Source organism: Dermacentor albipictus, chromosome 6 (genome assembly GCF_038994185.2).
Source record: "Dermacentor albipictus isolate Rhodes 1998 colony chromosome 6, USDA_Dalb.pri_finalv2, whole genome shotgun sequence".
NCBI lineage: Eukaryota > Metazoa > Arthropoda > Arachnida > Ixodida > Ixodidae > Dermacentor > Dermacentor albipictus.
In genome coordinates, this window is record NC_091826.1 from 99,873,383 (window position 1) to 99,901,303 (window position 27,921).

The 27,921-nt window shown below is 44.4% G+C and overlaps 1 protein-coding gene across 6 annotated transcripts in view; it reads left to right on the plus strand.

Annotated features, from left to right (window-relative positions):
* LOC135913649 (calcium-activated chloride channel regulator 1-like) overlaps positions 1-27,921 on the plus strand; it is a 248,513-nt gene that overhangs the window by 112,665 nt on the left and 107,927 nt on the right. For all 6 annotated transcript variants that reach the window (XM_070541096.1, XM_070541095.1, XM_070541094.1 and 3 more), the window contains 2 exons: positions 7,053-7,167; positions 24,107-24,334. In XM_070541096.1, coding sequence (XP_070397197.1) covers positions 7,053-7,167; positions 24,107-24,334 — 343 coding nt within the window. The remainder of the gene's footprint in view (positions 1-7,052; positions 7,168-24,106; positions 24,335-27,921) is intronic.

Genomic DNA, 27,921 nt, shown 5'->3' on the forward strand with positions numbered 1-27,921 from the left:
TCGCGCCTGTCGTCTGCTACAGTTCGGGCGGTGTCCGGGCGCTTTCGGCGGTGTTTTCGTTTGCGCGCCCTCGTTCTCTTTGCTTGTAAACTTATGGCGGTCGTCTAAAATATATTTTTACGATGTCTTCATTAGTGAAAATTTATTCAAAGAGCTTATTTCTTAGACGAAAATGCAGCTCTCGAAGGCAACGCCACAGTGCCAGCGGACGGAGCGCAGACCAGCCCATTGCGGGTTTTTCAATCGACAACTGCAAAAATATACAAAATAAGAATCCATTTATGATACCATACCTGCCGCGGTGCAACAAGTATGTCACAGACACCGGCTATATATGACTTCTGCAACAGTTACAATCCGCTAAAACTGATCTGCTCATGACGAGTAGTTCATGGTGTAATATCGAATTTTTGCGTTTCTTTACAGAAACGCTCGGCGGTAACACGAGGACTTAACTAATACTCCAGTCAGGTTCTACAAGTACAACTTGCTTCTTTGACTGCTTCTTAAAATTAGGCGGTTCTTCACGTGCTCATTTTAAGCGGTGGCAATTTGAAGTAAAGCTAATGAAGGCTTACGTCTATTTACAGTATACAAAACGGAATGTACCAATATATATTCCCTTTTCTGTGCTACACGTTCAACTCACTTGAGAAATTTACTGGTGCTTGTTGCTTGAGGAATATGCATGGCGAATTTGTTTGGCGAACTGACACACGCTACTCGGCCTCAATTGTTTAGTGAAATATGCCTGTTGGACCACAAGCTGCAGCCAGAAAGAAGTCGAAGCATCAATCCTTAGTGGTATGGTACATATTGAAGATATAATTCCCCCGGGGAGGGTCAAAAATCAAGTGAATAATATGTAAGTCTTGTGTTTTCTTTATGAATGTTTGCGATTGGATTGGAGCAAACTTTATTTTGCCTGCAGTTGGGCGAGGTTCTCTTTTATGTACCGACGAAGCGAATAGTTCTCCGTTTGCACATATAAACAACGCTGGATCGAGACATGGTGGCAGAGACTAAAAGTGCTTGAATTTTGCTTTTGTGGGCAATCTAAGCTGCGCTGTAATAGCTCGAGAATACTTTAGCCATTCCAATTGGAGCTGTAAAAAGATGCTTTATGGTTTCAAATCGAAATTGTAGTGAACTAATGGGTTTCATGAACAAAGCGTGCCTCCCCATACCGACAGTCGGTTGCTACCGTTGTGTGATGGGTGTGCCATACTATCGATAAAGCTACTGAGGGCCACTATGAAACATTTCATCGCTTGCAATTGATTGGCTCTCGATCTTAACGAAACTTTTCTCTCAGGTGATTGCTACTGTGGTATTTGTGAATTAACTGCGTAAATACTCTACATGGCGCGCCGTCGTGTTAGAGTCGAGCGATTCGTTTCGGATTGGAGGCCTGTTTCTGAGAGGCGTGAAACTAGCAGCAAACTTTTTCATGAAAAATGGGCGCCTAACTTTTTCTTTTACGTATTAATAAATGGCCATATTTGGCTAGAACAACTCTCCAGAGTAAAATAGAATCATGATGGCAGCTTCACTGGGCAATGTCTTTCTAACACGGATAACATGCATGCTGACGCCAATTACCAAGATTCCTCTTTCATGTAAAATGCAATGTCTCTCATAGCTAAATTCTAAGGGAATGTTACGTGTTTAGCCAAGCATCGTACACAACTTTGGGTATTGAATTTGCAGACATTCATTTTACGCAAAATTTATGGACAGACATGGCGCATACATGCATTGTAAAACCAGTAGCCCCGTTCAACGCTACATAGTTTGCGATATCCAAGCCCCAAATTTTATTGACTGACGTGCTTTAGGAGAGAGAGAGAGAGATTCTTGTTGACGGGAAGGAAAGGTTGGGGTAAAGTGCAGCGCAGTAACTGTCTCTCAGCAGAGGAGACTTCAACCGCGCTGCACAGGAGGTAGGGAATGAAAGTAGAGGGAGAGAAAGTGCAGCAGGAACTGTGGTTCAGGCATGGCAGCAGAAAGAAGCCGACATACCCTTGAATAAGTGCGGCTCGAGCCACCCATACCCCAAGCATACACGAAGGGAACGAGCGCGCGCGGCCGCCGAGCGAGACGGAGCGAGCGGCGTCCTGGCCGTGACGTCACACGCGAGAGGGCGCCACTCCTAATTCTCGCCGCTAATAATATCAAGAACTTGGTGGCGCAATCCACCACCCCGTTCCAAAGGGGACACTCATAAAATCCCTCCATCCATGCATCCATCGTTCAGGCGCTTTTCTTCTTGCAGCCGGGACTGCGCTCTGTCTCCTTGACGTTTTTCGCTGCTATCCTGCCATCTTCAGCCGGTTTTCTTCTTCAAGCTGGACACTGTAGATGGGTGCAGTGCGTTATGGTGAGGCGTGTCGTTACGAACATTCTCGACACCCATTTTAAGATGGTGGCTAGTGTCATCCCCAACAATTTGCTTTGCCGATTGCCACTTCATGCTTACATCTACTCTCGATTACGGGGGAGCCAGCATTTCTTTAAGAGAATGCTCGGTTCGTCGGTCAAAGTAATGCGAAAAAAATTATGCGCATCCAACCTGTATCTTAATCGACGAAACATGAATTTAATAAGAGTGTTTAAAGCATGAGAAATCTTGAGCATTATATTATAATGTACGCTTCTGCCACACAAACTATGTGAAATAAATGCTTCAAATACACCTTCCCCCACATAAATTGAACACCATTATGTATATATATATATATATATATATGCCATTGATATTGTTGGCAGTTCTTGTAAGCTATGAAACGGTATATTCTTGAGATAGACAGCCTGAACCCCAGCTATAATTTAGTCTGTGCTGTTTCATTGCTTTATTACACTGGATCTTACCTGTAGTTTTGCTTCATATGACTGAACATTTATCGCATTGTACACTCTGTAGGGGTTATGCTTGAAAGCAATCCTATTGTGGTAATATGCGCACGCGGTTATTATTTTTTCTCACTAATTGGTAACCTAAGGGTGTGTCTCAAATTTTTATGCCTACATGTATGAATGCAATATTCGTTTATAGATGCGTGTCCGAAGCATGTTTTCAACGTTAAGCTCCATATTGCTTCCAAAGAACTTGCCGGCCGCCTTTGTCAAGCTGCTCATTGAACTATATTTTCTATGCACTCGCTCCCCACTTGTAATAAAAGAATGATAGAGCGAAAATAACTTTAATATGTTGAAATATCCCAAACACCACGCTTTTATGAAGCAGTTTAATAACCACAATAGAACAGATTAAATATCTGCGCAAATTTTGCACCATCGCGAGTAACTACCTATCTGTGAAGACGGCCAGAGGCAGACCCCTACCACGTGACCCATGTGACCACGCATTACACCAGGCACGTACCCAGGATTTTTTTTCGGGGGGGGCCCACCACCACCACCACCACCACCATCATCATCATCATCATCATCATCATCATGTTTTATGTCCACTGCAGGACGAAGGCCTCTCCCTGCGATCTCCAATTACCCCTGTCCTGCGCCAACCGATTCCAACTAGCGCCCGCGAATTTCCTAATTTCATCGCTCCACCTAGTGTTTTGTCGTCCTCGATTGCGTTTCCCTTCTCTTGGTACCCATTCTGTAACCTTAATGGTCCAACGGTTATCTAACCGGCGCATTACATGATCTGCCCAGCTACATTGTTTCCTCTTGATGTCAATTAGAATATCGTCTATACCCGTTCGCTCTCTGATCAAAACCACTCTGTTTCTCTCTTAACGTTATGCCTAGCAATCTTCGTTCGATCGCGGCGTGGTCCTTAACTTGCTCTCAAGTATCTGCCCCATATGCACTGGCAAAATGCACTGGGAAACGCACTAGCAAATGCATTGGCACTGGGCATATTGTACTGGCAAAATGCACTGATTGCACACCTTACTTTTCAATAATAATGGTAAGCTTCCAGTCAGGAGCTGGCAATGCCTGCCGTATGTGATCCAACCTATTTTTATTATTCTGTGAATTTCCTTCTCATGATCAGGGTCCCCTCTGATTAATTGACCTAGGTAAACGTACTCTTTCACAGTCTCTAGTGGCCGACTGGCCATCCTGATCTCTTGTTCCTTTGCCTGGCTATTTATCATTATCTTCATCTTCTGCATAATAATATTCAACCCCACTTTTACACTCTCTCTGTTAAGGTCTCCAATCATTTGTTGTAAATCGTCTGCATTGTTGTTGAATACAACAATGTCATAGGCAAACCAAAGGTTGCTGAGATATGTGCCGTCGATCTTTACTCCTAAGCCTTCCCAGTTTAATAGCTTGAATTCTTCTAAGCACGCAGAAAACAGCTTTGGAGAAATTGTCTCCCTGTCTGGCCCCTTTCTCTATAGGTATCTCCCTGCTTTTCTTGTGTAGAATTAAGGTAGCTGTAGAACCTCTGTAGATATTCTAACGCGAAAGACGAGTCAATAAGACGAGAAACTATTTATAGATTATATTTACAACAGCGGTTGCAGCGCTGACCGGTTACATTCACAGGGCGAGCCCAATTCGTTCTTCCTCCTCTTTTCTGGAGTGATGGCGCCTACGCGCCTCGTTCAAACAAACCAATACCTCACGCATGTAGCAATATTTTCCAAGCTTTTTACGTAAGCGTTCTGTACTCCTTGATTACGTAGTGCCTCTACGATTGCTGGTATCTCTACTGAATCAAATGCCTTTTCGTAATCTATATAAGCCACATAGAGAGGCTTATTGTACTCTGCAGATTTCGCGATAACCTGATTGATGAAATGGATGTGATCCATTGTAAAGTATCTCTTCCTAAAGCCAGCATGTTGCCTTGGTTGACAGAATCCAGTGTTAACCTTATTCTATTGGAGATTATTTTGGTAAATATTTTATATAATACCGGGAGCAAGATAATGGTCCCATAATTGTTCAATTCTTTAACGTCTCCTTTTTTGTGGATTAGTATAATGTCTGCATTCTTCCAGTTTTCTGGGACCCTTGCAGTCGATAGACACTTCGTATAAAGAGCCGCCAGTTTTTCAAGCATTATGTCTCCTCCATCTTTGATTAAATCGACTGTTATTCCACCTTATCCTCCCTCTCTTCATCGTTTCATGTCTTGCAAGGGGCCCTTCTGACCTGATCGCTAGTTATAGGAGAATTTCTGTATCCTGTTCATTACTGTTTCTAAGTGAACAATCGTGACTCCTCTGGGTACTGTATACAGGTCAGCTTAGAATTTTTGCGCTGCTTTTTCCGCATCATCAGCAATCTCGATCTTCGAGATTGCTGATGATGTTATCCTTCTTGACTTTTAGTGCATACATCATGGTTTGTCCTATGCCAGGTTTCTTTTTTACTGATTTCAGGCTGCGTTCATTTTTACGGCTTTTTCAGTCTTTCTCATGTTATATATATAGTTTCGAATATCAGTTATTTTCGCCTTGTTGATCAGTTTTGACAGTTCCGCGAATTGCGTAACTCTGTGCGGCCGCTAGTCCCATACAACCACGTAGAGCGCAGGACTCTGCGATTCTAGACGTACTGCGCTCACTGCAAAAGGTTAGAAAAACGCCCACATAAGCACAGCAGAGAAGTGGCTACGTGAGGCGGTTCGACCGATAACTGCAGAAGCGTCATTCAAAGCACGTAATTGTTCTCCTCTTCCGGCGGCGTTTTCTCTACTTCCTTTTTAAATAAAAAGATGTTGATCCATAAATACTCCCATTAACAACGGTTAACTTTTTTATTATTCGCTTTTGCTTGCAGTTTGGTTGTTGCCTTGGCTCTCTCCCTTAGTAGATCGCTTAATTTCTCAACCCCTTGCGATTTTCGTTTCCAGTTGCCAATTTTGCACGAAAAGTGCTATGCAGTTAGGGAAAAACAGACGAGGTAACGGGTGACAGTCATCTTGCTTATGGGTTTAAGGGTTATTGCAGGGTTCCATGATGGACGCTCTTTCACATTATTCCCCACCTTATCTAACCCATATCACGTGTATATGGTTCCGGGCATCTGCCAGCGTTGCGGCGAGCCGTAACTCAAGGAAACAATGAAGCAAAGGGATAAGTTAAACGCAATTGGTGTTTTCTTCAGCCGCAACTCGTTCCGTGAGAGTACAGACCAGCTGAGTAACAGCCGCATCCCTTTCCTGGTCCCAGGATCAGCCTAAACAAAGAAGGTTGAACTAACATAAGCAACATGCAGCTATGCGCGTGATGGTTGAATAGATGGTGACAACTGAATGCACCTCGACTTAATCGCGTGGGTGTGGAAATCTACGAGAAAACGGTCCTTCACAATACAAGAGATGCCGATAACTACCGCCATCTAAAAGGAGTGAAAAAGGCAGCATAATGTTGACCGATGAACCGCTGCGAAGTCTCAACATTGATCTGGCGGCGCTTTAGGAATGTGTGAGGAGTGGTGGCGTGGGTGGGGAGGGAGGGGGGGGGGGGAGGGTATGCCACTTGATTTCGGGGGGGGGGCCCGGGCCCCCCCGGGCCCCCCCTTGGGTACGTGCCTGCATTACACCCTCGCCTCGATCGGCCTCTTTGCTATGACGCTGTGCTTGGGAGTCTAATTGCAATCTCAAGAGTAGCATGTAGGCTCTCTGTTGTATCCAGGGACAGCGCGAAGCGTAGGCCATGCTTATCCTTGAAATAGTGCAATACTACGCTACACCTCTTTGCTCGCCAAAAAACTAAGCACATTCCAGAAAGCTCATACCTTAGAAAATGTAAACATAAACCAAGCACATGCACGAAACCTTAAAAGTTAAGAAAGTAGGCATAGGAACGCTTTCTTTATTAACGGAATTGCGCTCTTAATGACGTACACTTATTGCACTGAGGATGTGTAGGAATCATTTTTTGTCGCTGCGTAATTCCGTAGATAAGAAAAAGTTTTTCTTTAACCGCAGAAATTATACCCGTGGGGCTCTCCATATGCCCGCCCTGTCTTCACCTGTGTTTGCACGTGGCATTCCTTGACAATATCCACATATTTCTTTGAAAGTGACAAGTGCGCTGTGTCTGCAACCTTTCCTTCAGCCTTCCTCCGCCCGACCTGTCCAAGCCCATACTGGTGGAGTTTAATGAAATTCAGCAGAAACCTGGCAAAAGCATGCGAACTGTTCTTGTTCTTGACGTTTCCATGAGTATGAAGGTAAGAGCCCCTGCTTCTTGTGCAGTTTCATAATTCTAACCGGCCAGAATATTACGCGAATGAAAAGAATTGCGTTCGAATCTCATAACTGACATATATGGGTAAGCGATGACAGAGCGGTAATTTCACGTCATGCAATTCTCTGCTTATATGCAACAATGAACAGCGAAGTTTATTGGGCAATCTTCTTTTGTGAGAGTATGTAAAGCGGAGGCTTTACAAACCTACCTCATAGAATATTGCTCTGTTCAATACACTACCAAGTTATACGCGCTGTGAGATAACTTGTTCTTTCTTTAGCTATCACAATAACGTCTACGCAGACAAATGAACCGCACTCATCGGTACCAGGAATAGGTAGAGCAGTGGGTCCTAAGTTTTGCGACACCCAGCCAACCACTTTAGAACGCTGCAACAAGCGCGGTGAGCCGTGGTCACGTGATCTTGCCTACGACCTTAATCTCTGTAGCGCCGGCCTCCATAGTAGAGCAATTCTAGGCTAATTATACCGCTCCGAGTGAAAAAAAAAACGAAATACGTCCATGGACTTCGACGTGAGATAGCGCTCTAGCCTAAAGTTTCGGAAAGTTCACAAACCTTCTCGGGGCTGACGGAAGGGCATTAGAGGCTCCTATGCGCCCGTGCTTGCGTTGAGCGATAGCGTGCCCCGTCGGCGTTCTGCCTCGTAGCCGAGCGAACGAGCAGAGCGAAACGTGAAAGCGAATGCAGAGCGTAGCGTTGAGTATGAGTGCAGAGACAAAAATGGAGGAGGAGGGTATGGTGAAAGCAAGAAGCTTAAAGTGGAGGACGAGTGGATGGAAAACAGCCTACGCAGGAGCTGAGTTGCCGGCGTCCACGGCATCCACCGCTACGTGGGCGATCCCATGTACGCTTGGGAGGGAGCGTCAGGGTGGCGTGGGGTGGGGAGGGCTACGCTCGTCCATGGCGTCAGCTGCTCAGGTCAGTCCGAAGTTCAAGCATGTGAACGGGGATCACAGTTCCAGCAAGGGGCGGAGGCGAGCGGCGACGAGAAAGGCTCGGCATGGCATTCCCGACGGTATTGTCACCGCTGACACTGGCAGCACGATTTCCCGTGATCAACGCGTCGTCTGTATGAAAAGAAGAGCGCGACTGACAGCGTGTTGTCTCTATTATAAACCACGTATATATAATCATAATGACAAATATCGACACGCGACATGAAAATACATATATAGCTGCGCTCAAATTCTTTGCATTAGGATTGTCGCATTCGTCAGTGATTTTTTCCGTACTATACTCCACGGCCCAGGGAAATAATGTTTGGAGGACGCCTAATCTTCGCGTTTAAAGGGGCTTTGTACCACCCCTCAGGCTTGGTGAAATTACACAGTCCGAAGATAGCAAATGCTGTTGCGAATGCCTGGACCAAACTTTGCAGGCATTCGCGGTGCGTGGAGCTAGCAAGCGGCTTGTGAAGGGGCCTTGCCCTCAAACGCTCTTTTCTCAACAGAAGGCCCTGTACTTACTATTTTCTGGACATCTTATGTCGTAATGGGGCGTTTTATTTTGTCGTTCTGTTAGACGGCTGCTCTTGGTAGCTGCGGTCGGCTACGTAGCCTAGATACCGCAGCCGTCAAGAGGTGCTGCCACCAGTCCACTGGCTAAGCTCGCTGCGGCTCGCTGAGGCCTACCACGTTTAGCTAATGTATAGCGCGTCGTTGGCACTAAAATAAGATGTTTGGGCGCCTAAAATGAAGTTTGAATAGTACGCCATGGTGACAATCAGAAGGCGGAGTGCTGTGGGCCGGCTCTACTGCGCAGTAGCCTTCGGTGCAAGGCACTGAAGAAGGAACGGGAAAACAGCGGATGCCGTGTTTGATTGACAATTACCCGGCTTCTCCTGAACGCATTGAAGTAGTTTTTGCAGAAACGTATTTCTAAAAGAGCAATTTCAATTCAAATTCCTTTCTGCACTTTGATACCAAGTGATTCAGATTAGATTATGGGGTTTTACGTGCCAAAACCACTTTCTGATTATGAGGCACGCCGTAGTGGTGGACTCCGGAAATTTCGACCACCTAAGGTTCTTTAACGTGCACCTAAATCTAAGTACACGGGTGTTTTCGCATTTCGCCCCCATCGAAATGCGGCCGCCGTGGCCGGGATTCGATCCCGCGACCTCGTGCTCAGCAGACTAACACCATAGCCACTGAGCAACCGCGGCGGGTTACCAAGTGATTCAGGGCCTCTTTATGTGTGGAACATGATAGCATTCCATAATCCCTGACTAGTTCCGACGCTTCCCCTCAACTGCAACTTATGTAGCCGTCACGTTTGCAGGGATACACTGGCGCCAAAAGCATTGAACGAAGGCGAACTTCCAGTTAAAAATGCGACCTCCTGCTTGCGCCGTGATGCGGCGGTGGTGAGCATCATCTGAAGTTGTTTCAAGGAAGTGGGTGCGCCGTTCCGTGGCCTCCGCGATTTTCGCGCGCTGAGGCCATGAGCGCCCTATCAATTGTCGAAACGTTGGAAAAGGGGCTTGTGTTCGAGTTTCCGCGTAACAAAATTACGTTTTCTTGTAAATTCAAACTAGAATCCGACAATATCCTGTCTTTATGTTGATTTAAACAGTACTTTACCATTTTCTGATGCATGGTACTTTGAGCATTTCTATTAGTTCAGTAACCCCTCCGCGACACGCGCAGAGCCGGCGTGTAGGTGGTTCGGAATAATGTTTCGCCAAGCAACGTCGGATCGGATTTTTTGCAACAAGGAACCCTTAGAAGTGCCGCTGAAACAAAGACGCCCGAATGCACCTGCCTCGACTTCACATTTCTCTTACTCGTCTAATGCTCCTCCGACAACAGCTGTTGTCAGCATTATTCAAATACCAGCAATCTTTAAGAGACACAACCAATCTACAATAGATGAGTGCTTGGTAGCATAGAATGCGTCATTTGTCTTGTATGTAAAAGTGAACGGCTGGCGGCTGGTTTCACGATAAGACATCAAGAGACAGAATACCTCGTATTTACCTATACTACGTAAGAGGGCTTAATTTTCACGCGCAAGCTTATATAGCACGCCAGTGAAAAAGGCCACGGGCTCTTTGAAGCCGCGAAGGAAGCTACCGCAGGAGGAGGAAGTTATCTGTAGGTAGAGAGAAGCAAAGCGGGAAGGAAAAAGAGCGGAAGCGTCGCGGGGGAGGAGGGTAGGCAGAGGCGCGCTGGGTTAACCTGCTCTCCCACTTTCTACGGGTGCTGTGAGCTGTGTGGGTCAGGAAAAGCCTCCGAGAGTGTCGCGCGTGCAAGGGAGGAAAGCTGAGAGGAAGCGGCCCCCATCAGGGGGGCAGGGTTGGGTGTTCTGCTCCGATGGCTGCTGCGTATTGCGTGGCCGGGATAGCACTATCTTGAAAGCGATCAGCGATGCGGTCAGTCTTGGTGTCTGGGCGCATCGAGGGCCAACCGTTTAGTGTGCGCTATGGCACCCATATGCCTGCATGTCACTCGAGTTCACTACAGAAATCATCACCGACTTTTTCTGTTCCCATTTCACTTCTTTTTAGTGGTACATGATAAACATGGTCACAGGATTCTTGCTGTGCCGGAAGCGGATGAAGCGTGCATACTTAGTGGTTACATTGAGATTACAAAGAACAAAGCTTTACAATTATCGAGGCAGTTATTATGAATTTAAAAAGGCTCGAAAATATTTCCGCGGTATTGTAACTACTGCTGATGAAGAACGAACTGCTGTTTATAGACATCAGTAGGAGGTAGCGGCCATGCATTTTGTGTCATGGTATTCACAGAGAATCGAGCACGTTTCTATGTAGGTCTGTGAAATATTTTTTTGTAGTCTCGTCAGCTGCGTCGGCAAGCATAATTTAATGGTAATATTTAACATTTCCAAACCGCCTTCTCTTTAGCTAGGCATTGTATTGGAGGTCTCTGCAAATATTTTTGCCAGCTGCGATTTATTCACCTGCGTCCACATGATTGATGGCACACATTTTTGATTGCCAGCGAAGCCATACTGGCACTATTGCTATGGGAACTTGTTCGAATACAGCTCTCTGGGTACATGGTAAATGACAACGACCACCGGGCATCGTACACACGGCTTCATTCTGTGCTGATTTCGATATCGTGACTACGAGCCCCCCAGGCTGAAGAACGGTGCTTAGTCATGCCTCTACAGCGGCGGTGTTCGGTATCGTGTTCGCACAATGTTGCGCATTATACGTGACGTTACATTATGCGAAACTAATTAATGAGCTGTTTGGTTCGAATGTAGGAAGCTCACACTGGACCTCTTTGAATTTTGTAGTTCTGGCAGCCTGCTGGCAGCCAGACCACCGCTATTCCTGTACTGATAAGAAGTTACGTGGGTTGGGATTCCATATCAACCCGAAGCTGCTCAATATTTGCAAATTCAAACGCCGTGGCAGATGGCTGCGACATAAACGTAAACAAACTATCAGCCCTGGCAGCGTCCAGCCTGGCCGGCGCATGCTCGCCGTTTTCAGCCCCAAGGGCTGCCGGCTCTAATATATATAGTGAATATCGGGAATACAATACCATTTGCGAGATTTCGCACGACTAGGTACAGGACGCGTACAGGGCGCGTCAGCTTGCACCGCGCAAGAAGCGCCCTCCGAAGCGTCCGATGCCAAGACGAGAAATCGCACGCAAGCGATTAGTCGAGGTTGCCTGCTCGCAGCCATAACCTCCACTACCGGCGACACTGATGAACTGGCATTTAGTCACCAACGGGCAAGACGCGCAAAAAGAGGATATCAAGCAGGTACGTCTTAAAGGCTTAAAATTTCTTGGCGGTTTGTTTGAATTCGTATTCAGAAAGTTTTCTTTTTCGGCTGATGGTGCTTCTCTTGATTCACGCTGCCTATTACCATCAGAACGTTTCACACAACAAATAGTATGGGTTGAACATAAGAGCAACAAGATATTTAATAACAGGGCTTAGCAAATTAAACGCGATACTCCGAGCGCAAGGCCGACGGCGCTTCTTGCGCCGCCGGTGAGGTCTCATCTACACGAGCTAGTGCATTGTGGTATACGCTGAGGGCGACAGAGTTGGTGTCACAGGATATCTGCGTCCGGCTGACAGTCATTTGTCTGGACTTCGCGTTAGCTCCACCGGAGCGCTGAGAGCCGTGGTTTATACGGTTTATACGACGCGCTGCCCTGCCACGGCGCTCAAAGAGGATATGCCGCTGTCGTACTTTGGCGGGAGGCTGGTTGTGCGTGCCTGACGAATGATTTTAATTCCCATTTACGGGATATGCTACCATGGCGTCATGTTTCGGTGCAGCGCTAAGGTGGTCACAGCATATTGCGTTCTAAGGATAACGATAACAATTGAGGCAGATAAACATTTGAGGGACATCAAGTAAAAAAACAGAAGAAACGCAGAAGAAAAGCACAAAACGAATGCAAAAGGTAAACACGAGACGCTGAGCGCTTTCAGCATTCGCCCTTTTGCACACGGTTCTGTTGCTTTCCACTCTGTGGGTAGCCGAATACTTCATTACGTCGGATCGACCACTCACCCCGGCCAACATCCGCCGAGGCAGGACTCAACAGGAACGCTGGTGAACGAGGAGGCTGTGGCGTTGCGCTGTTGGCTTCGAAGCTCCGCTCCCCTCATTCCCGTGACAAACGTATCAGTGACGAACGTAACTTCATTTTCATAGACGTGAAGGAGGAAATATTCAGCGAGTGGATATGACCAGACGGTTTTCCATCAGCGTTTGGAGAGACATATAGAGGGCGCACTCGAACAGGAGAGTAGACAGAATAGGCTAAACTGAAGCCCTGTCCATGTGGCAGTGTCGGTGACTCATTTTCTGGAGCAAAGATGTATTATGGCACTACACTGGCCACTGCAGGGCACCTACATGAATGTGATGGAAAATGTCTGGGGAGCCATAAACGGTCCGGGTTTCTTAGACCGCTTCACGGAGCCTCCGTAGATCAACTTTCGGCGGCCATTGACGGCGAGAGAAATTGTCTGGCGCGTACTGACCTCGCCATCCACCTGTTCCGACAGCTTGTCCCGACGGAAGGTGGCCGTCATGGCTGCTTGAGGCCACATTACGAAGTCCTAGCATACCAGAAGGCCGAAGCCAATTGGACAGATCTAGCGTGCATATAGCCACCACTGAGGTAAACCTTCCTACAGCGAAGCTGTGTATAGCTACCCTCTGGCGGTGGTCGATGTACATCCGTCTACGCGTCACGGTAACTCGAAAAAAATTTTTGTCTCCTGTTTCTCGCGAATGGCCTTTAGCTCTCAATGAAATTTACGTATTTGGAAAGAAAGATCTTACCGCATTTGTTTGCAACGACGTATCTATCATTACGCCAAGCTTCATCTGCTTGTCATCATTATAAATTCAGAGTGAAGTTCGAAACGTTACAGAATTCCCGTCTGCTATCTATTTATTACTTTACTTACATTACCCCTGAAGGCCATCATGCGAGGGTTTTACATTGCGGGGGACAAAAACATGAATTATACAAAAGAAATAAAACTACATGAAATAAACACCACATGCAAGGAACATAAAATTAATAGATATTTACAAGAGGTATATGCACGTAGTCAAGAAAACAATAACTTTTTTACATAATATGTTAATATGTACATACAATAATTAGTAATAACTAATCTGCTACTACTAATGTTCTTGCAATAAGATGATCGAAAGCCATCGCGAAGCGTGGAATGGTGATTAAGTTTGTGAAATAAGGCTGGGCGAGCAAACTGGCGTCAACGTGATAGTGATTCCAACTCAGCAGGTTGTTTTTACGATGTGACGCTGGTGAAGCGTGAATATACGAAAAAGACGAAGCGAACAGCATAGTTTTGCAGAGGTTCAATGTTGTTGATTATGTATGCTTGATCTTGATCCCATATGGCAGAAGCATCTTACCTTTTGGGCGGATCAGCGGGATATAAGCAAGTTTCTTTAAGTTTGAAGGAGCGTGCTTGAGGTTACGCTTAAGAAGACCGACTGCTCGGTTAGCTGATGCTAAGACGGTGTTAATATGGTAATGTCAAGGTAAGTCAGACTGAAGATTAAAGCCTAGACACTTGTAGGTTGGCGAAAGTTCTACTCTAGCATTATTGAGAAAGTAGGCGGTAGAAGGCCGCGTGGACTGGTTGGTAAGTGACATTAGCTTGGTTTTAGACGTATTTAAAGACATTAACCACGAGGAGCACAAATCGGTCACCGCATCAAGATCAGTTTGTAAGGGAAGTCGGTCAATATCATTACTAATATTACGATATATAACACAATCATCAGCGAATAATTGAATTCGAGATGAGACACATTCGGGTAGATCATTAATAAAAATTAAGAAAAGTAGAGGACCGAGTATGCTGCCTTGGAGGACTCCAGATGGTAAAGGTACAGAAGAAGAGTTACAGCTTTTAGCACAGGTGAATTGTCTGTTGGAGAGGAAATCTTTAATTCATGCAAGAACGTTTGGGTGAATATTTGCGTTAATTTGATTAGCAGCCTGTGATGAGGAATGCGATCAAAAGCTTTAGAGAAGTCAAGGAACACTCCGTCAACTTGGCATCCTTTGTTAAATGCTGAAAATATATCGTTAGTAAATCCGGCAAACTGAGTGTCGTACGAATAACCCCTACGAAAACCGTGCTGGTACTTGAAGATTATATCCTGGTCTTCTAGGCAGTTGATTACTTGTGTTGTTTACAGTTTACATATATTGATAGTTAATGACATAGGATGATAGTTAAGTGGGACAGAGCGATCACCCGATTTAAAAATTGGTATAACTTTGGCTATTTGCCAGTCGTGAAGAATAATGCCAGATGATAACGAATGTGAATACAGGGCTGATAACACTGCAAAAATGTTTCAAGACGTTTTATGTATCTTATTATTGAAACGAAGGTGATCAGAGCTATTAGTACTTTTGAAGTTATTCAACAGGGCAAGAATAGCAAATTCAATGATGACAATTTCTTCCATGGAAAAGTTAGGCAATGGCTCTAAAATTGGCGAAGAGGTTATATCTTATTTGGGGAACACTAATGAAAATGCATCGTTCAGAAGCTGCGAACACCCAGTTTCAGTGACTGGTTGTCCGTCAGCATTAATTATTACTATATCAGGACAGGAACTAGGATTGATAATGCACAAGAATCTATGAGAATTATTGGTTAAGATAGTAGAAAGGTCGTGATGAAGAAGTTACGACGGGTTGTTCTAAGCAGGGACTGATACTCTATATCACAATTCTTGTACTTGTTCCGTGATGTCATGAGACGTGTGGTCATTGGTTGGCGATGCAAACGCTTTGTCTTATTATTAAGATGATAAGGACAATGTGTGAACCAAGGTGAATTTTTATCATGTCGGATAGTGATGATTGGCACATACTTATCAACAAGATTAGACAAGGTGGTTTCGAACGACACCCAGTTTAGTTCAATTGTGCGTGATGAACACTGAGCCAGGAAGTACTCAGAGGCGTGTAGTTCCTAGGTAATCATGTGAAAATTTGCGCGATTGTAGCAATGAATTCGCTTAATGGTAGTTTTCTTTTCAGTAAATGGATGCGTGATGCACCGGGTGATAATGTCGTTATCGGATAAACCATTTAAATGCAACAATCAATAAGAACGTCCGGGTTATTTGTTACGACAAGATAATGGATATTTGCCGTGGTAGCGGAGCGACGGGTAGGAGTGTTAATAAGTTGAGCAATCTGGAATCTCTGGAATTAACACAGAGAGTGGGCCATTGAATGTTTGAAAGATTAAAATCGCCAAATACGAGAAAAATGGAGTTAGGAAAACGCACATGTAAGTCACTGAGTATTCTAAAGAATTCACACGAGAATGTATCAGACATATCGGGCGGCCGATAGAACGCACCAATAATAACAGCAGTAACTCTGAATTTACACCATATCCATACACATTCGAGGAAAGTATCAACAGTGAGGGGAACAGCAGATAATTGTTTGTTTGTGGCTATAAGGACACCACTCCTTTTTCTATTTTTTCTGTCACACCGGAAAAGGCGAAATTCGAATTCACTGAGAAGAATGTTTTCAGCCGGTACGGTATCGTCCAGCCAAGTTTCAGTCAATAGTAGAAGTGAAGCGCCCGTAGAATCTACAAGCGGAGAAAGGATGACAGTTTCGGAAAGAACACTTCTAATGTTTGTGAAAAGGAAATTGGTATTACTCTTTAAATTAGGACCCACATTAGGCAAAAATGACGCACTCTTTGAAGGTGACTTAACAGTCGGCACGTGTCATACTGTGGTGGGATAATGAACTGGCACAGCACGGCTACCCGCGACATCCCACATATAGGTATCGTTAATGATATGCAGCTTGTCGAACGTTAGACGCACGCGGTCACCTTATTCTTTTTAATTGATCGAGAGAATTGCAGAAATTTCCGGCGTTTATCACGAACGCCTTGGGAATTGTCACGTCCTATGCTGAAACCTGTTTCCCTCACCTTGCTGCCTTTACATAAAAACGCCTCAAGTGCTTTATCGTTGAAGAACTTACCTATAATGGGGCGTTTTTTCACAGTTGAAAAATGGCCCACATGGTGTGTTTTAGCTGCGGAAGTTACAGTGACACCAAACTTATCACCGCAGAACTCATGCACAAGTCGCTCTGAACTTTCCCAGCTTTCGGATTCGTTAGTATCGGTAACACAATAAAACAAAACAATTGATCTACGTAACTAGTTTTCTAGATTATCAATTTTGTTAATGATGCTAGAAAGTCCACTTTCGAGAGCTATTGGGGCATCGACAGCTGAAGCAGATTCTAATTTGTTTTCCAGTTCCTGTACACGTTTGGATAGGCTTTCGAGGTCTGTTTCAAGTTCTGTGTGCATATTTAGAACTTTCTTCGTTTGATTCGAGAAGACTTGCATTGGTGGCTTCAAGGCGCTTTACAGCTTCAGCCACACCATCTAACTTCTCTACTTGAGCCTTTGTCATAGCTCCGGGGCTTTCCTCAACATCCCCACTCAAAAGCAACAGTCGCAAAACATAAACAAGAGAAGTGCAAGACCGTTTGAAATAGTTGAGTGGCCGCGACACCGCTAGAAGGCAAACAGTATTGATTCGGTAACAGCGAGTTTGATAGTAACATACCTCTAGAAAAGCAGTTGCTGACTGCAGAAACAATGTGGCAGTGTCGTGGCCCGAAGCTTCGTCGAAATGCGCGCTTTTGAGGAGGCGGTGTAAATATTGCCGTCCCATGTTGTCCGACGAGCAGCATGTAGTTGTCCCGAATCGGCGGCTGGTGATGCAGCAGACCCGATAAGTCACAGCATATTTGCGGTCTCTCCATGCAATGGACAGTACTCCTGCCCTGCGCTGTTCATCGCTAAGGGTATCAGTCATCTGTACTACAGGCAGCGACAGCTACTGTCAGGACCGGCAGCAGCAGCAGCATCTGTATAAAAGCAGTTGGTGAGCGCCGAACCATTGTGGCAGTGTTGTGGCCCGAAGCTTCGTCCCTTAATACATGGAAGTCTACGGAGGCAGTATGGTTACAGAAGGGGCGGCTGTAAGTGTTGTTTTAACCATAATATCTTGAAAGAAATTACGTGACATTGAGCCGCTAATACGACTCTAACATTACGTCAAGCTTCATTTACTTTTCTCGATTCCGTAGTTCACAGTGAAGTTGTCAATATTGTGCGATTCCCGTCTGTTGTCAATACATGGGCATGTCCGGTAGGGAAACGGACAGCCCTGTATTTGTAGAGTAAAAGTCTAGTCCGTCCGAGTTTCATTCTGCAAATTAACTAGGAAGTATGCTCAATCGCAAATGACAAAGGAACGTGTTTTGTTTCGTGCGCTCCTTTCACCGCACCGCCGTCAACAACTATCGTCGCTCGCTTGGGCGTTGTGTGTTGTGGTTACGTCATAGTCATCTAGGCGACCTTATCGGCAGGTTTCACGGAACCCTGGCACGGGCCAAACGCGTCTTCAGAGTAATACCTATCTATACATAAATTCGTTGATTGAGGTAAAACACCACACAGCTTCGCTGCTCGTCCTTCCTCACAGAGCAGAAATGCTGATGAATTATTTTCTGTGCTAGTTCATCACTTTGTTTTAGGGAGCGTGCAGTAGGCCTCAAGCACCTTGGCCCTAGTTTCATATCATGAGCCGTGCTAGCACATTGCGAAATAACAGTCAACGAAGTGCTTTGAAACGCGGGCGCTGTGAGTTCCTGTCACCACGTTAGCGTGGTGCAGAAACCACGGCTTGTAGCGCTATGGGCGGCGCCACCGTGAAACACACAGAGAACCATTTTCCGCCAGAACAGCTTACCTCCGTCACGAACCCTTTCGCCGTCAGCGTATACCATAATGCACCAACCCGGCTTCACGTGACTTCACCAGTGGCGCAACAACCGCCACAGCCATGCGTTCCGGGTATTGCGTTTCATTTGCTCAGCACTGTATGCGTGGCCATTGCTCAACAATTCCTTTAACATATACGGCCTATATTTAGCACAGATCAGTGAAAACCAGAGACAGATTAACCAAATAGGCACAACTTCGTGGACTAAACTTGCGCGGAACACAATGCAGATAACATGCACGCATGATTGAAAGCTCCACATACCGTCTAGCTCTATCTCTTTCTCCCTCCCCCACACATGCATATACATATATTTTTTTTATTTATTTACCCTGAAGGCCAAGCTTGGGCATCACATGGGGGGGGATAACGATTGATATACAATATACAATGATATACAATATAAAATATCAGTCGAATATCCTTACATGAAGTCGTACAAGCTATGGAACCTTTACATCACTTCTAATTCGACAAAACAAGCCAATACTTCCTACAATATACAAACAATAATCTGACATCTGGAATGCAGGAGGAAATGCCAATGTTATTATTTCCGAATATATTATTAGGTGCTTGTTTAAATATAATATGGTGAATTATTTCGGCTATATTACTTGAGAGATGATTTCATTCCGGAATGGCTAAGTGCAGACATCAAAACTGGAATACTTTACTACGTGCAAATGGTTGTTCGAACTCAAATTCGTGATCAATTCTTGAGAATTTCCTTTTGGTTGGAAAGATGTGTGCCTGAGAGAAGATATTTGGGCGATGAAATAGCTGATGGAATAAGTTAGCCGAGGTACCTTTCTTCTAGTCTGCAAAGGGATGAGTCCTAGGTCATGTTTTATTTTGGTGATAATTGAATGTTGTAAATAGTTGCCTGTAATAAATCACGCTCCTTTGTTCTGAAAAGATTATAGTTTGTTAATAAGATGCGTTTGGTGCGGGTTCCACATAAATGAGGCGTACTAAAGCTTTCAACGAAGTACGGTGGCATGTGCGAGCAGCTTTGTATCGCTATTAGCCTGACGAAGCGTTCGACGAATGAAGCCAAGAGATTTGCATGGAGCGGAAACAATACAACCCACATGATTGTCCCAAGACAAAGTCGGGGAAAGATCAACACCCAGATATTTAAATGATTCTGCAGTTTCTAGAGCCTCACCATTAAGAAAGTATGTGTGATGTATAATTTCATTGCAAGTATAAAATCTCATAAGTTTAGTTTTAGAGATATTTATGCTCATTTGCCAGTCTGAGCACCATCTTTTGATACCTTCAAGTGATTTTGTAATTTATCACAGTCAGCCTTACATTTTAGTCACCGATACAGAACGCAATCGTCGGCATATAACCAGAATTCGGAGTCTATACCCTGATGCATATCATTTGTATAAATTAAAGATTGAGTGGGTTCCAAAATGGAGCCTTGGGGCACACTGGACTGAACAGGTTGAAATGGCGAACGGACATTATTAATTACGACAACTTGTCGTCTGTTACTTAAATATTCTTTAACGCAGTTTATTACATTTTCGTCAACTTTAATCAGCTTCATTTTATATATGAGGCGGTTCTGAGCCATACGGTCAAAAGCGTTAGCAAAATCTAGAAATGTGACATCAGTTTGTGTAAGTTCGTGAAGGTTAAGGTGAATGTCTGTAGTAAGTTCAAGAAGCTGGGATTCACATGACTGACCTCGTTAAAAACCACCCAGGTTTGCAAATAGAATGCGGTTGCTAGCCATGTACTGCCTAATTTGAGAAGATAACACGTGTTCAAATAGTTTGCATACAACAGACGTGAAAGATATAGGCCTATAGTTTGTTAGCTTGTTTTTGCCGCCAGTTTTATATATTGGTATCACATGTGCCAATTTCCAGTCGTCTGGAATTTCGGCGGTGTCGAGAGACTGTTTAAAGAATAGTGTAAATATAAGAGCAGAATTGTGCTTTGTCATTTTTAGTAGCTTAGTACTAACACCGCCAGGGCCAGGACTGGAAAGCGATGGTAAACCCTCAACAGCTTTCAAAATACCGTCATTTGTCACAGTTATACATTCCATAAGGGGAGAACTATCAGAAAACAGTGTTGACTGATTAAGGGCTTTTCTTCAATACATACACTACAAGCGGATACATACACCGTTGAGCAACACCCATGACATCAATTGCAGCACCAGACTCAGTGGAAATACAGGTAACTCTTTTGCAGATGCGGGAGAAACGACCTTCCAAAATTTTTTTGGATCTGTTTTTAGAAATTGCGAAATATCCTGGTTGAAAAACTTATATTTGGCAACCTCAATATGTAATGTATATTCTTTAGAAAAGGATAAATATTCTGACTTTGCTTCAACAAATTTGGGGCTTCTTGCTTTTCGAAACAAACGTTTCTTTTTATTCAAATATCGCTTAATCTCAATAGTAAACCATGGCTTGTCTGCTGTTTCGTAAATCCATCTTTTTGGAATTTATCGCTCCCGGAGACTTACCTCTGTATTCAGAAATGCAACTTAAGTTGTAGTCCATGCTTGACTTGATTTAAATGACTCCTGGAGTTGATGTGCCCAAAGACGCTCACTGGGTTTCCTTCGGCGCGTTTACGATATAGTTAACAACTCGTCACGAAAACGAATCCAGTTATCTTGCAATGAACAGTTTTCATACGTTTGCACGAATGGCAGGTAAAATTCAAAAAGCTCAGGGTTGAAGCCTTCCGGATCTGCTTTAGAATAGTCATAGATCTTTTTTGACGTGGTTTCTTCACAGTTTTCGTTTTAAAGTACAATGTATGACACGCTTGTCACTGATACACTCTAGTACATCCACGGTAGCACGTTTGGGATGCGTTGTTAGAAACAGATCAAAAGAGCATTGTGCCGCGTAGGGATTACGATAAGTTGAGACAACTGAAAATATTCGAAAAGTTCAACAAAATCTGCAGAATCGGGTGTGTGGCGTGTGCTAGGGTATTTCAGGTTGAGCACTCTATGCCTGAAAAGTTAAAATTGCAGGTCAAATTTAAGGGAGAGTTAACATATTCGGATTAGATGGAGCCTAATACGGATTGCAGTTCCTCAAAAAAAAAACTTTGTAGAATGTCAGGTGGCCTATAGCATGCTCCAGTAACCAAAGTTATAGCTGGTAAATAGCATGTAACCCAAATAGTTCGAAGGATACTGTCAGTAGGTATGTGTTTTACCTTTATATGCTTTCTTATTGCTACTACGACACCGCCTCCTTTTCTATACACACGGTCTTTACGAAAGCAGTGAATAAATTTGAAATTTGTAACTCAGATTGCTAGCTTCTGGAGTTACCACGTTGCGGTTCCAATTATAACATCTGCATTACAAGCGTGAATGAGGGAAGTAAGCTGATCTTGTTTGTTAAGGATGCTACGAAAGTTGGCGGAAATTGTAGAAAATATAGGTGTCCCACTGTCTTTCTGCGCTTGGCGACTGCGTCATGGGTTTGCATTTCGATGGACACATTCCACGACCCTACCCTCGGAATGCTGGTACCGATACAATTTCCTGCGTATCGGTAGCTTATCGAAAGATAGCTTAAACCTTTCATCGGCTTGACAATTCGCTCTAGCAAAGTCGCGAAGTATTTTGCGCACGAATTGTGTTCCAGCTGAAAAGTCATAATCTATCCAAACCTTAAATTTCAAATTAATTAGCTTGTACGAATGAGCCGAAATACTGGATTTTGTCTTGTAGTGTAGAAACCTCACTATTACTGACCGGTGCTGCCCTTGCCTGTGAGATCCAATGCGATGCGCACGGTCCATATCCGTTACCTCGAGGCCAAGGTGATCTCTGCAGAAGCTTTCAATGACAACTCGAGAAGCCTCGTAGTCTTCTTTCTCTGCCTCAGGCAAGCCTTTGAATATCATTTTTTCTGCGCATGCGTTTATTGATGTCATCAACGAGTTTAACTATTTTAGGTTCAGAATCCCGCCTATCAGAAAAGGATGAAATATCGCTTTTGATGTCATCGACACCTTTTTTGACTTCAAGTAACACTGTGGCATTTCCCAAACAATTGTCTAGCGAAGCTGCCACTTTCGAAAAGCGTTTCTTAAGGTCAGTTATAACTCATAAAATGTCCTTCATCTTACGGCTAATTTCTTTTTGAAATTTTTCACGCGCAGATTCGGCATTCTTTAGGGCATCAAGAACCTTGTCTATCTTTTCAGGGCCGCGATTGACTTCAATGGCGCGGCAGCAGATTAGGAGATGAACCACAGAAAATATAAGAACAATCAGTCGCCCTCTCGGGCACCATGTAGCAAAGAAACCAGCAGCGGCTTTAAAACGAAGCCTCTCACTGCAGCTACACTGTAGTCGCTGGCTATGGCTACCTATCCGCTGTCGATATGTGACAATGTCAACACGCATACTGTACGCATATAATCATAGACACTGGGCTTGGGATTTGCGGCGTGCACTGAGGTATAGTTTGCAATGCTATGAACCTGCACTCACCTATAAAAGGCAGAAGAACGATGTTCAGCGCTTTTCACAAACGCCGCAAATCCCAACGATACACAATCCACAGGGCCCTTTTTTAGCTGATAGCCGCCAGCGGGTACCGAATCAGGTATCACGTGACCCAGAAGCCGACGCAAGCACCATCCGTAGGGATCACAGTTGACAGCTGCGTCGATGCACCGTGGTTTACGATGCGTAGAGCACAGCCGCAGTACGAAGCTCGTGGCCGGAGATCCCAACAGGTTCAGCAACGACGTCAACGGTATCGCTATAAAAAACAGAAGAACGATGTTTAGCGTTTTTCACAAACGCCGCCAATCCCATCATACGTACGCACGCATTACGTACATACGTACGTATGTTATAACCTTAGATCCATAACGCTAGAAGTGACGCAATCCGATTGTCACCGTAGTCAGTTGGCCGAGCGAGGTAAAAGTTCTCAAGAGCCAGCCTTGCAATCCGTCAAGTCCCCCAATTATGTGGCGGCCATCGCTCATCACCTCCTTTTGTCGCCTGCTGGCCAGAGAACATCCAGAGAGCAGCCAGACCAAGATCACCCTGACTGGTTACTGCATGCAGCCCGTGGTATCAAAGGAAAATCAGAGGTTCACTATCGAGCACTGTGTTCTTCCTGCAAAAAGCAATCTGAGAAAATTATTTGAGTTTTTGTAAACAATATATATAGTGAACTGGAAATTGTATATGTCGTGCTGCATTCGGTCTGCCATAACATTTTTATTCACCTACTCACATAAAAACATATTGCGTTCTAAAGATTAGTCAGACTTCTTTGTCTCATTGTGTTTTTACTGGAGCTATTTTAACTACTGTATTTGGAGCCTCCCCTTACTAAGTACCCCAAAACTAAGATCCTCTCGTTAAGCCACAAAGAGTTGTCCCCGCTTTCGCGTATGTTTTCTAACTTGGCATTGCAATAAAGAAATCCAGCTGAACTCAGTGATTAATTACTCCTGCATTTCTAGAGCACAGCCTATTTTGGATCATTTCTTCATGCCATGTCTTCTGTATTTCAGGAACATAAGCGACTAGAAACACTAAAAGAGGCGCTTGACGGCTTCCTTCTGCGTTCGCTCGACAACATGGTGCAGCTCGCCATCGTCACATTCAGCACCGCCGCAAAAGTGCAGCACCCCATGATGGCAATCAATCACGGAACCATAAAAGGCTTTCGGGAAGCTGTCAATAAGTTGACGCCGGATCGCCGTACGTGCATTGGCTGTGGCCTTCAGCGCGCTCTAGAGGTGCGTATTTTTGCGTACATGCATTAGCTATAAAAAAAATTTGTTTGTCCAGTTTGAAAGTTTTCCTTAACCATTTTTAAATATCGCGTGTCCTTTTATAGGTCGCTTCTACATCGCTTGTGCTTCTAGCGATAACTTCTAATATCAGTTTCGTAGACGCTATAATTCCAAATCCTAAAGAAGAAATTACGTGTTTCCTCTATTCAGCGCGTGCAATAGCTAGCCTGACGTAACAGTAAACACAGCGAAAGCCTCATTGGGTTATTTTGGATTTCGTGATGGGTATGCGAAAAGTGCCGTCCGAAAAACCAGGCTACACCAGGCGGAATTTCGTAACAATTGTTTAGTTAAGTAGGACCTCTGCACTATTATTTATGTATCATTCGGTCCCGATGCCAACAGTCGAATCTCCTCTTCAGTTTGTAGATCTGCTGATTCGAAGGACAGCCCCTCGTTCTATTCTTGGAACGTGTTGTGAATGTGTTCCAATTGCAATACCTTGTATTACAAAATACGCAACAGTAATTGCTTTCTGCATCGTTTGGGTGGATATTAACTCCAGATTTCATAATTCTAATCTTACGTTTCGGAGGGCGCACTACGTGTTGTTAGTATTTGTTCCTTCCTTCACTGCGAGTTTTGTTTTTCTATTTGGTCATCATGCGACCATAACTTATCATCCTTGCCATCTCACTTTGCAACGCAACAATTTTAGTCAACGCATCCCCGGAGTAGCATAACTTTTTACAATGTAGCGGTTATGTTTATTATTTATAACGTTACCAGTCTTATTTTGAGTACATAGAACGCGGGCATATGCCTGAATTATGCTTTATTTATTAAAATAAGAATGAAGCATGTACACCCGTCAGAAAAAGTATACAGACCGCGGGTAGCGTGATAAAACCAAGTTATTTAATCTGACTGAGAACACAACTTGAATTTAAGTACTGCAGTCCAGACATGGTACTGCGAACTTTACTGTGGACTCGTTAATTCCTGTCTATGCTTGTAAATGACGATGACATTCAACCTTTACGGTGACCTTGTGAGCCGTATACGTTTGCTCACGGGTGGGTTTATGTATGTGTAAAAATATCTGAAGACATGCTGTTTCCGCAAAAATGGTATATATATATATATATATATATATATATATATATATATATATATATATATATATATATATATATATATATATATATATATATATATATATATATATATATATATATATATATATATATATATATATATATATATATATATATATATTCTGTAGACTTAATATGAATAAAATATTAAAGCTAGCGTCTTTAGTACACAGGGTACATAGTAGTAACCAGCTTACCGGTGCCATAAAAAACAAATTATATAACCAAAACATGATAACTGTGACGATTGTTTATGTAAGAAAAAGTGCAGTACCATTGCAGTCTTCTAACGTTCGCTGAATTGGTGTCAAGAATGGCCACAAAAATCAGCAGGTGGTGACGAATTTCTGTTGCCAGCGGTTGGCAAGAGTCAGCATAATGGGAACCCCATGGCGAAGTTTACGACGGCGCACCTATATTGGGCGAGCGAACCCCCAAGGGACGCTGGGATGGTATAGGAACTCTTGTGGTACATCGTAAACTTTGGTTATGTGTAGCAGTTGTCTCCAGGCGTATGTTTGATTGCGGTATTCCATGACATGTAATGCGTGTGACTGGTTGAATCTTCCTCTACCAGGCCGCGTGTAGTCGTTGGTGACTCATTAGGCCCAAATTGAAGTAGGTTCATTACTTGCTTCGTTGTGAGAGACATCTTAGAAAACATGCTGCGTGTTGTACGCGACGGACGTTGTTGATTGCCGACGTGGAGTCTGGTACAATGTAAACCATGGTATAGGGCCACACTGCACGACCTCCATGAAACGCCGCAGTGTTCAACTTCTCCCATTCCAGCACAACCAATGAACGCAATGTCTGCTGCATGTGTTCGTCTCGTATTTATTTTCAGTAGCTTTCAGCACGCCAGTGATGTGGGCGCCATACGGCTACTAAGATGCAGATTGAAATATGTCGGAAGTATATTACGATCTTGCATGTCATCGGGGCTACAAAGCCTGGTGTCCACTCCCATTATTTTTTGAGTGACAAGGCAGGTGGTCATGTGCCCTGTTAATTAGTTGCACTTGATGTCGCGCAAGTAATTCTGTTGCCGTAGCAGCAGATTTAGGGCACCATACATTTTTCTTGTCGAGAGAATACAACTAGGACCACAATTGGCAGCTTCAGAGTGCGACAATAATGGTGTGTATAGACTAGCTGATCAAATGTAATATCTCTGCATTTAACGTCAGAACCATATATAATGCGACGAAGAAAAATATCATGTAAAATTATATTTGCAAGGTATATAAAATAAAGTCACAACCAAGCATGAACAAAAAATGAATGAGCTCTCTCGAGCGTCGTCTTCGTCGTCATGCGGAGAACCTTCTTTAGAATGCCGAAATGGCGTTTCACATAAACTCCGGAGGTCGGAGCGCCGTCTTGGCGCTTAGACAAGGGAAAAGCTGTAGACTAAAACTTACGGCTTGAGATGGGACACATGCAAGACAACGGTGGGGGACACTGACGATGACGAGTGACCATCCAACGGGGTTAACTCGTATTACCTCGTTAACCTCGATGAGCTGGCGTAAAAAATGTAGGGCCCAGAGTAGTGGGCAAGAAGCTTCAAAAACAGGCCGACGTGGCTGCAAAGGGTTACAAGAAGTGCCAAGGAGCTGGCTCGCAATGAACGGTTCTGTGGTGGCTATCATAACGGGCCCTTTGAGTCAGCTGCGAGGCAGAGAGACGGTACAGGGTAAAATTACCAGCCGTTTGAGCGCGTGCAATAGCGTCACGTGCATAGTCTGTACGAACGTGTTGAGCTCATAGAAATTGTGTCTTTAGGGGCAGCAGGAGCTCGCGGGCATACAAGCGATAAAAGGGGGGAAAGTCGGCAGTATCGTGGCGGGACGAGCTGTATGCGAATATCACATAAGGCAAACTTTGTTCCAATCACGTGGATAAGTTGAAACCTACATGGATAGCAACTTGATCAACGTGCTGTTGATGCGTTCTGTAAGTCCATAAGTCTCCCAGTGGTAGGCGGTGGTTAGCTCGTAACGTGTGAAACTAGAGTGAAGAATACTGTCGACAACGTGTGAAGGAAAAGACAGACCGCGATCGGTGAGCAGCTGCCGTGGAGCGCCGTGGTGGGGGATGACGTCGTGAACGAGGAAGCCTGCTACGCCCGTTGCTCAGCTGGTTAGGTGTGCCGGTGTGACAGCGTATTGTGTCGCGTAATTAGCAAATACGGCGATCCACTTGTTTCCACAAAGAGAAGTCGGAAATAGCCCAACGAAATCATGGCCGATGCGGTAGAACGAACTAGCTGGAATGTGTATTGGCTGAAGTTGGCGGGCGGGCTGCAAAGACGAAAGCTTGCGATCTTGGCAGGACTCGCAACCAGAAAGGTACCAGCGTTCAGATTAGTAAAGGCTTGGTCAAAAGAATCGACGCGGCGTGCGGTGCTACGAACGGTATATTCCAAGG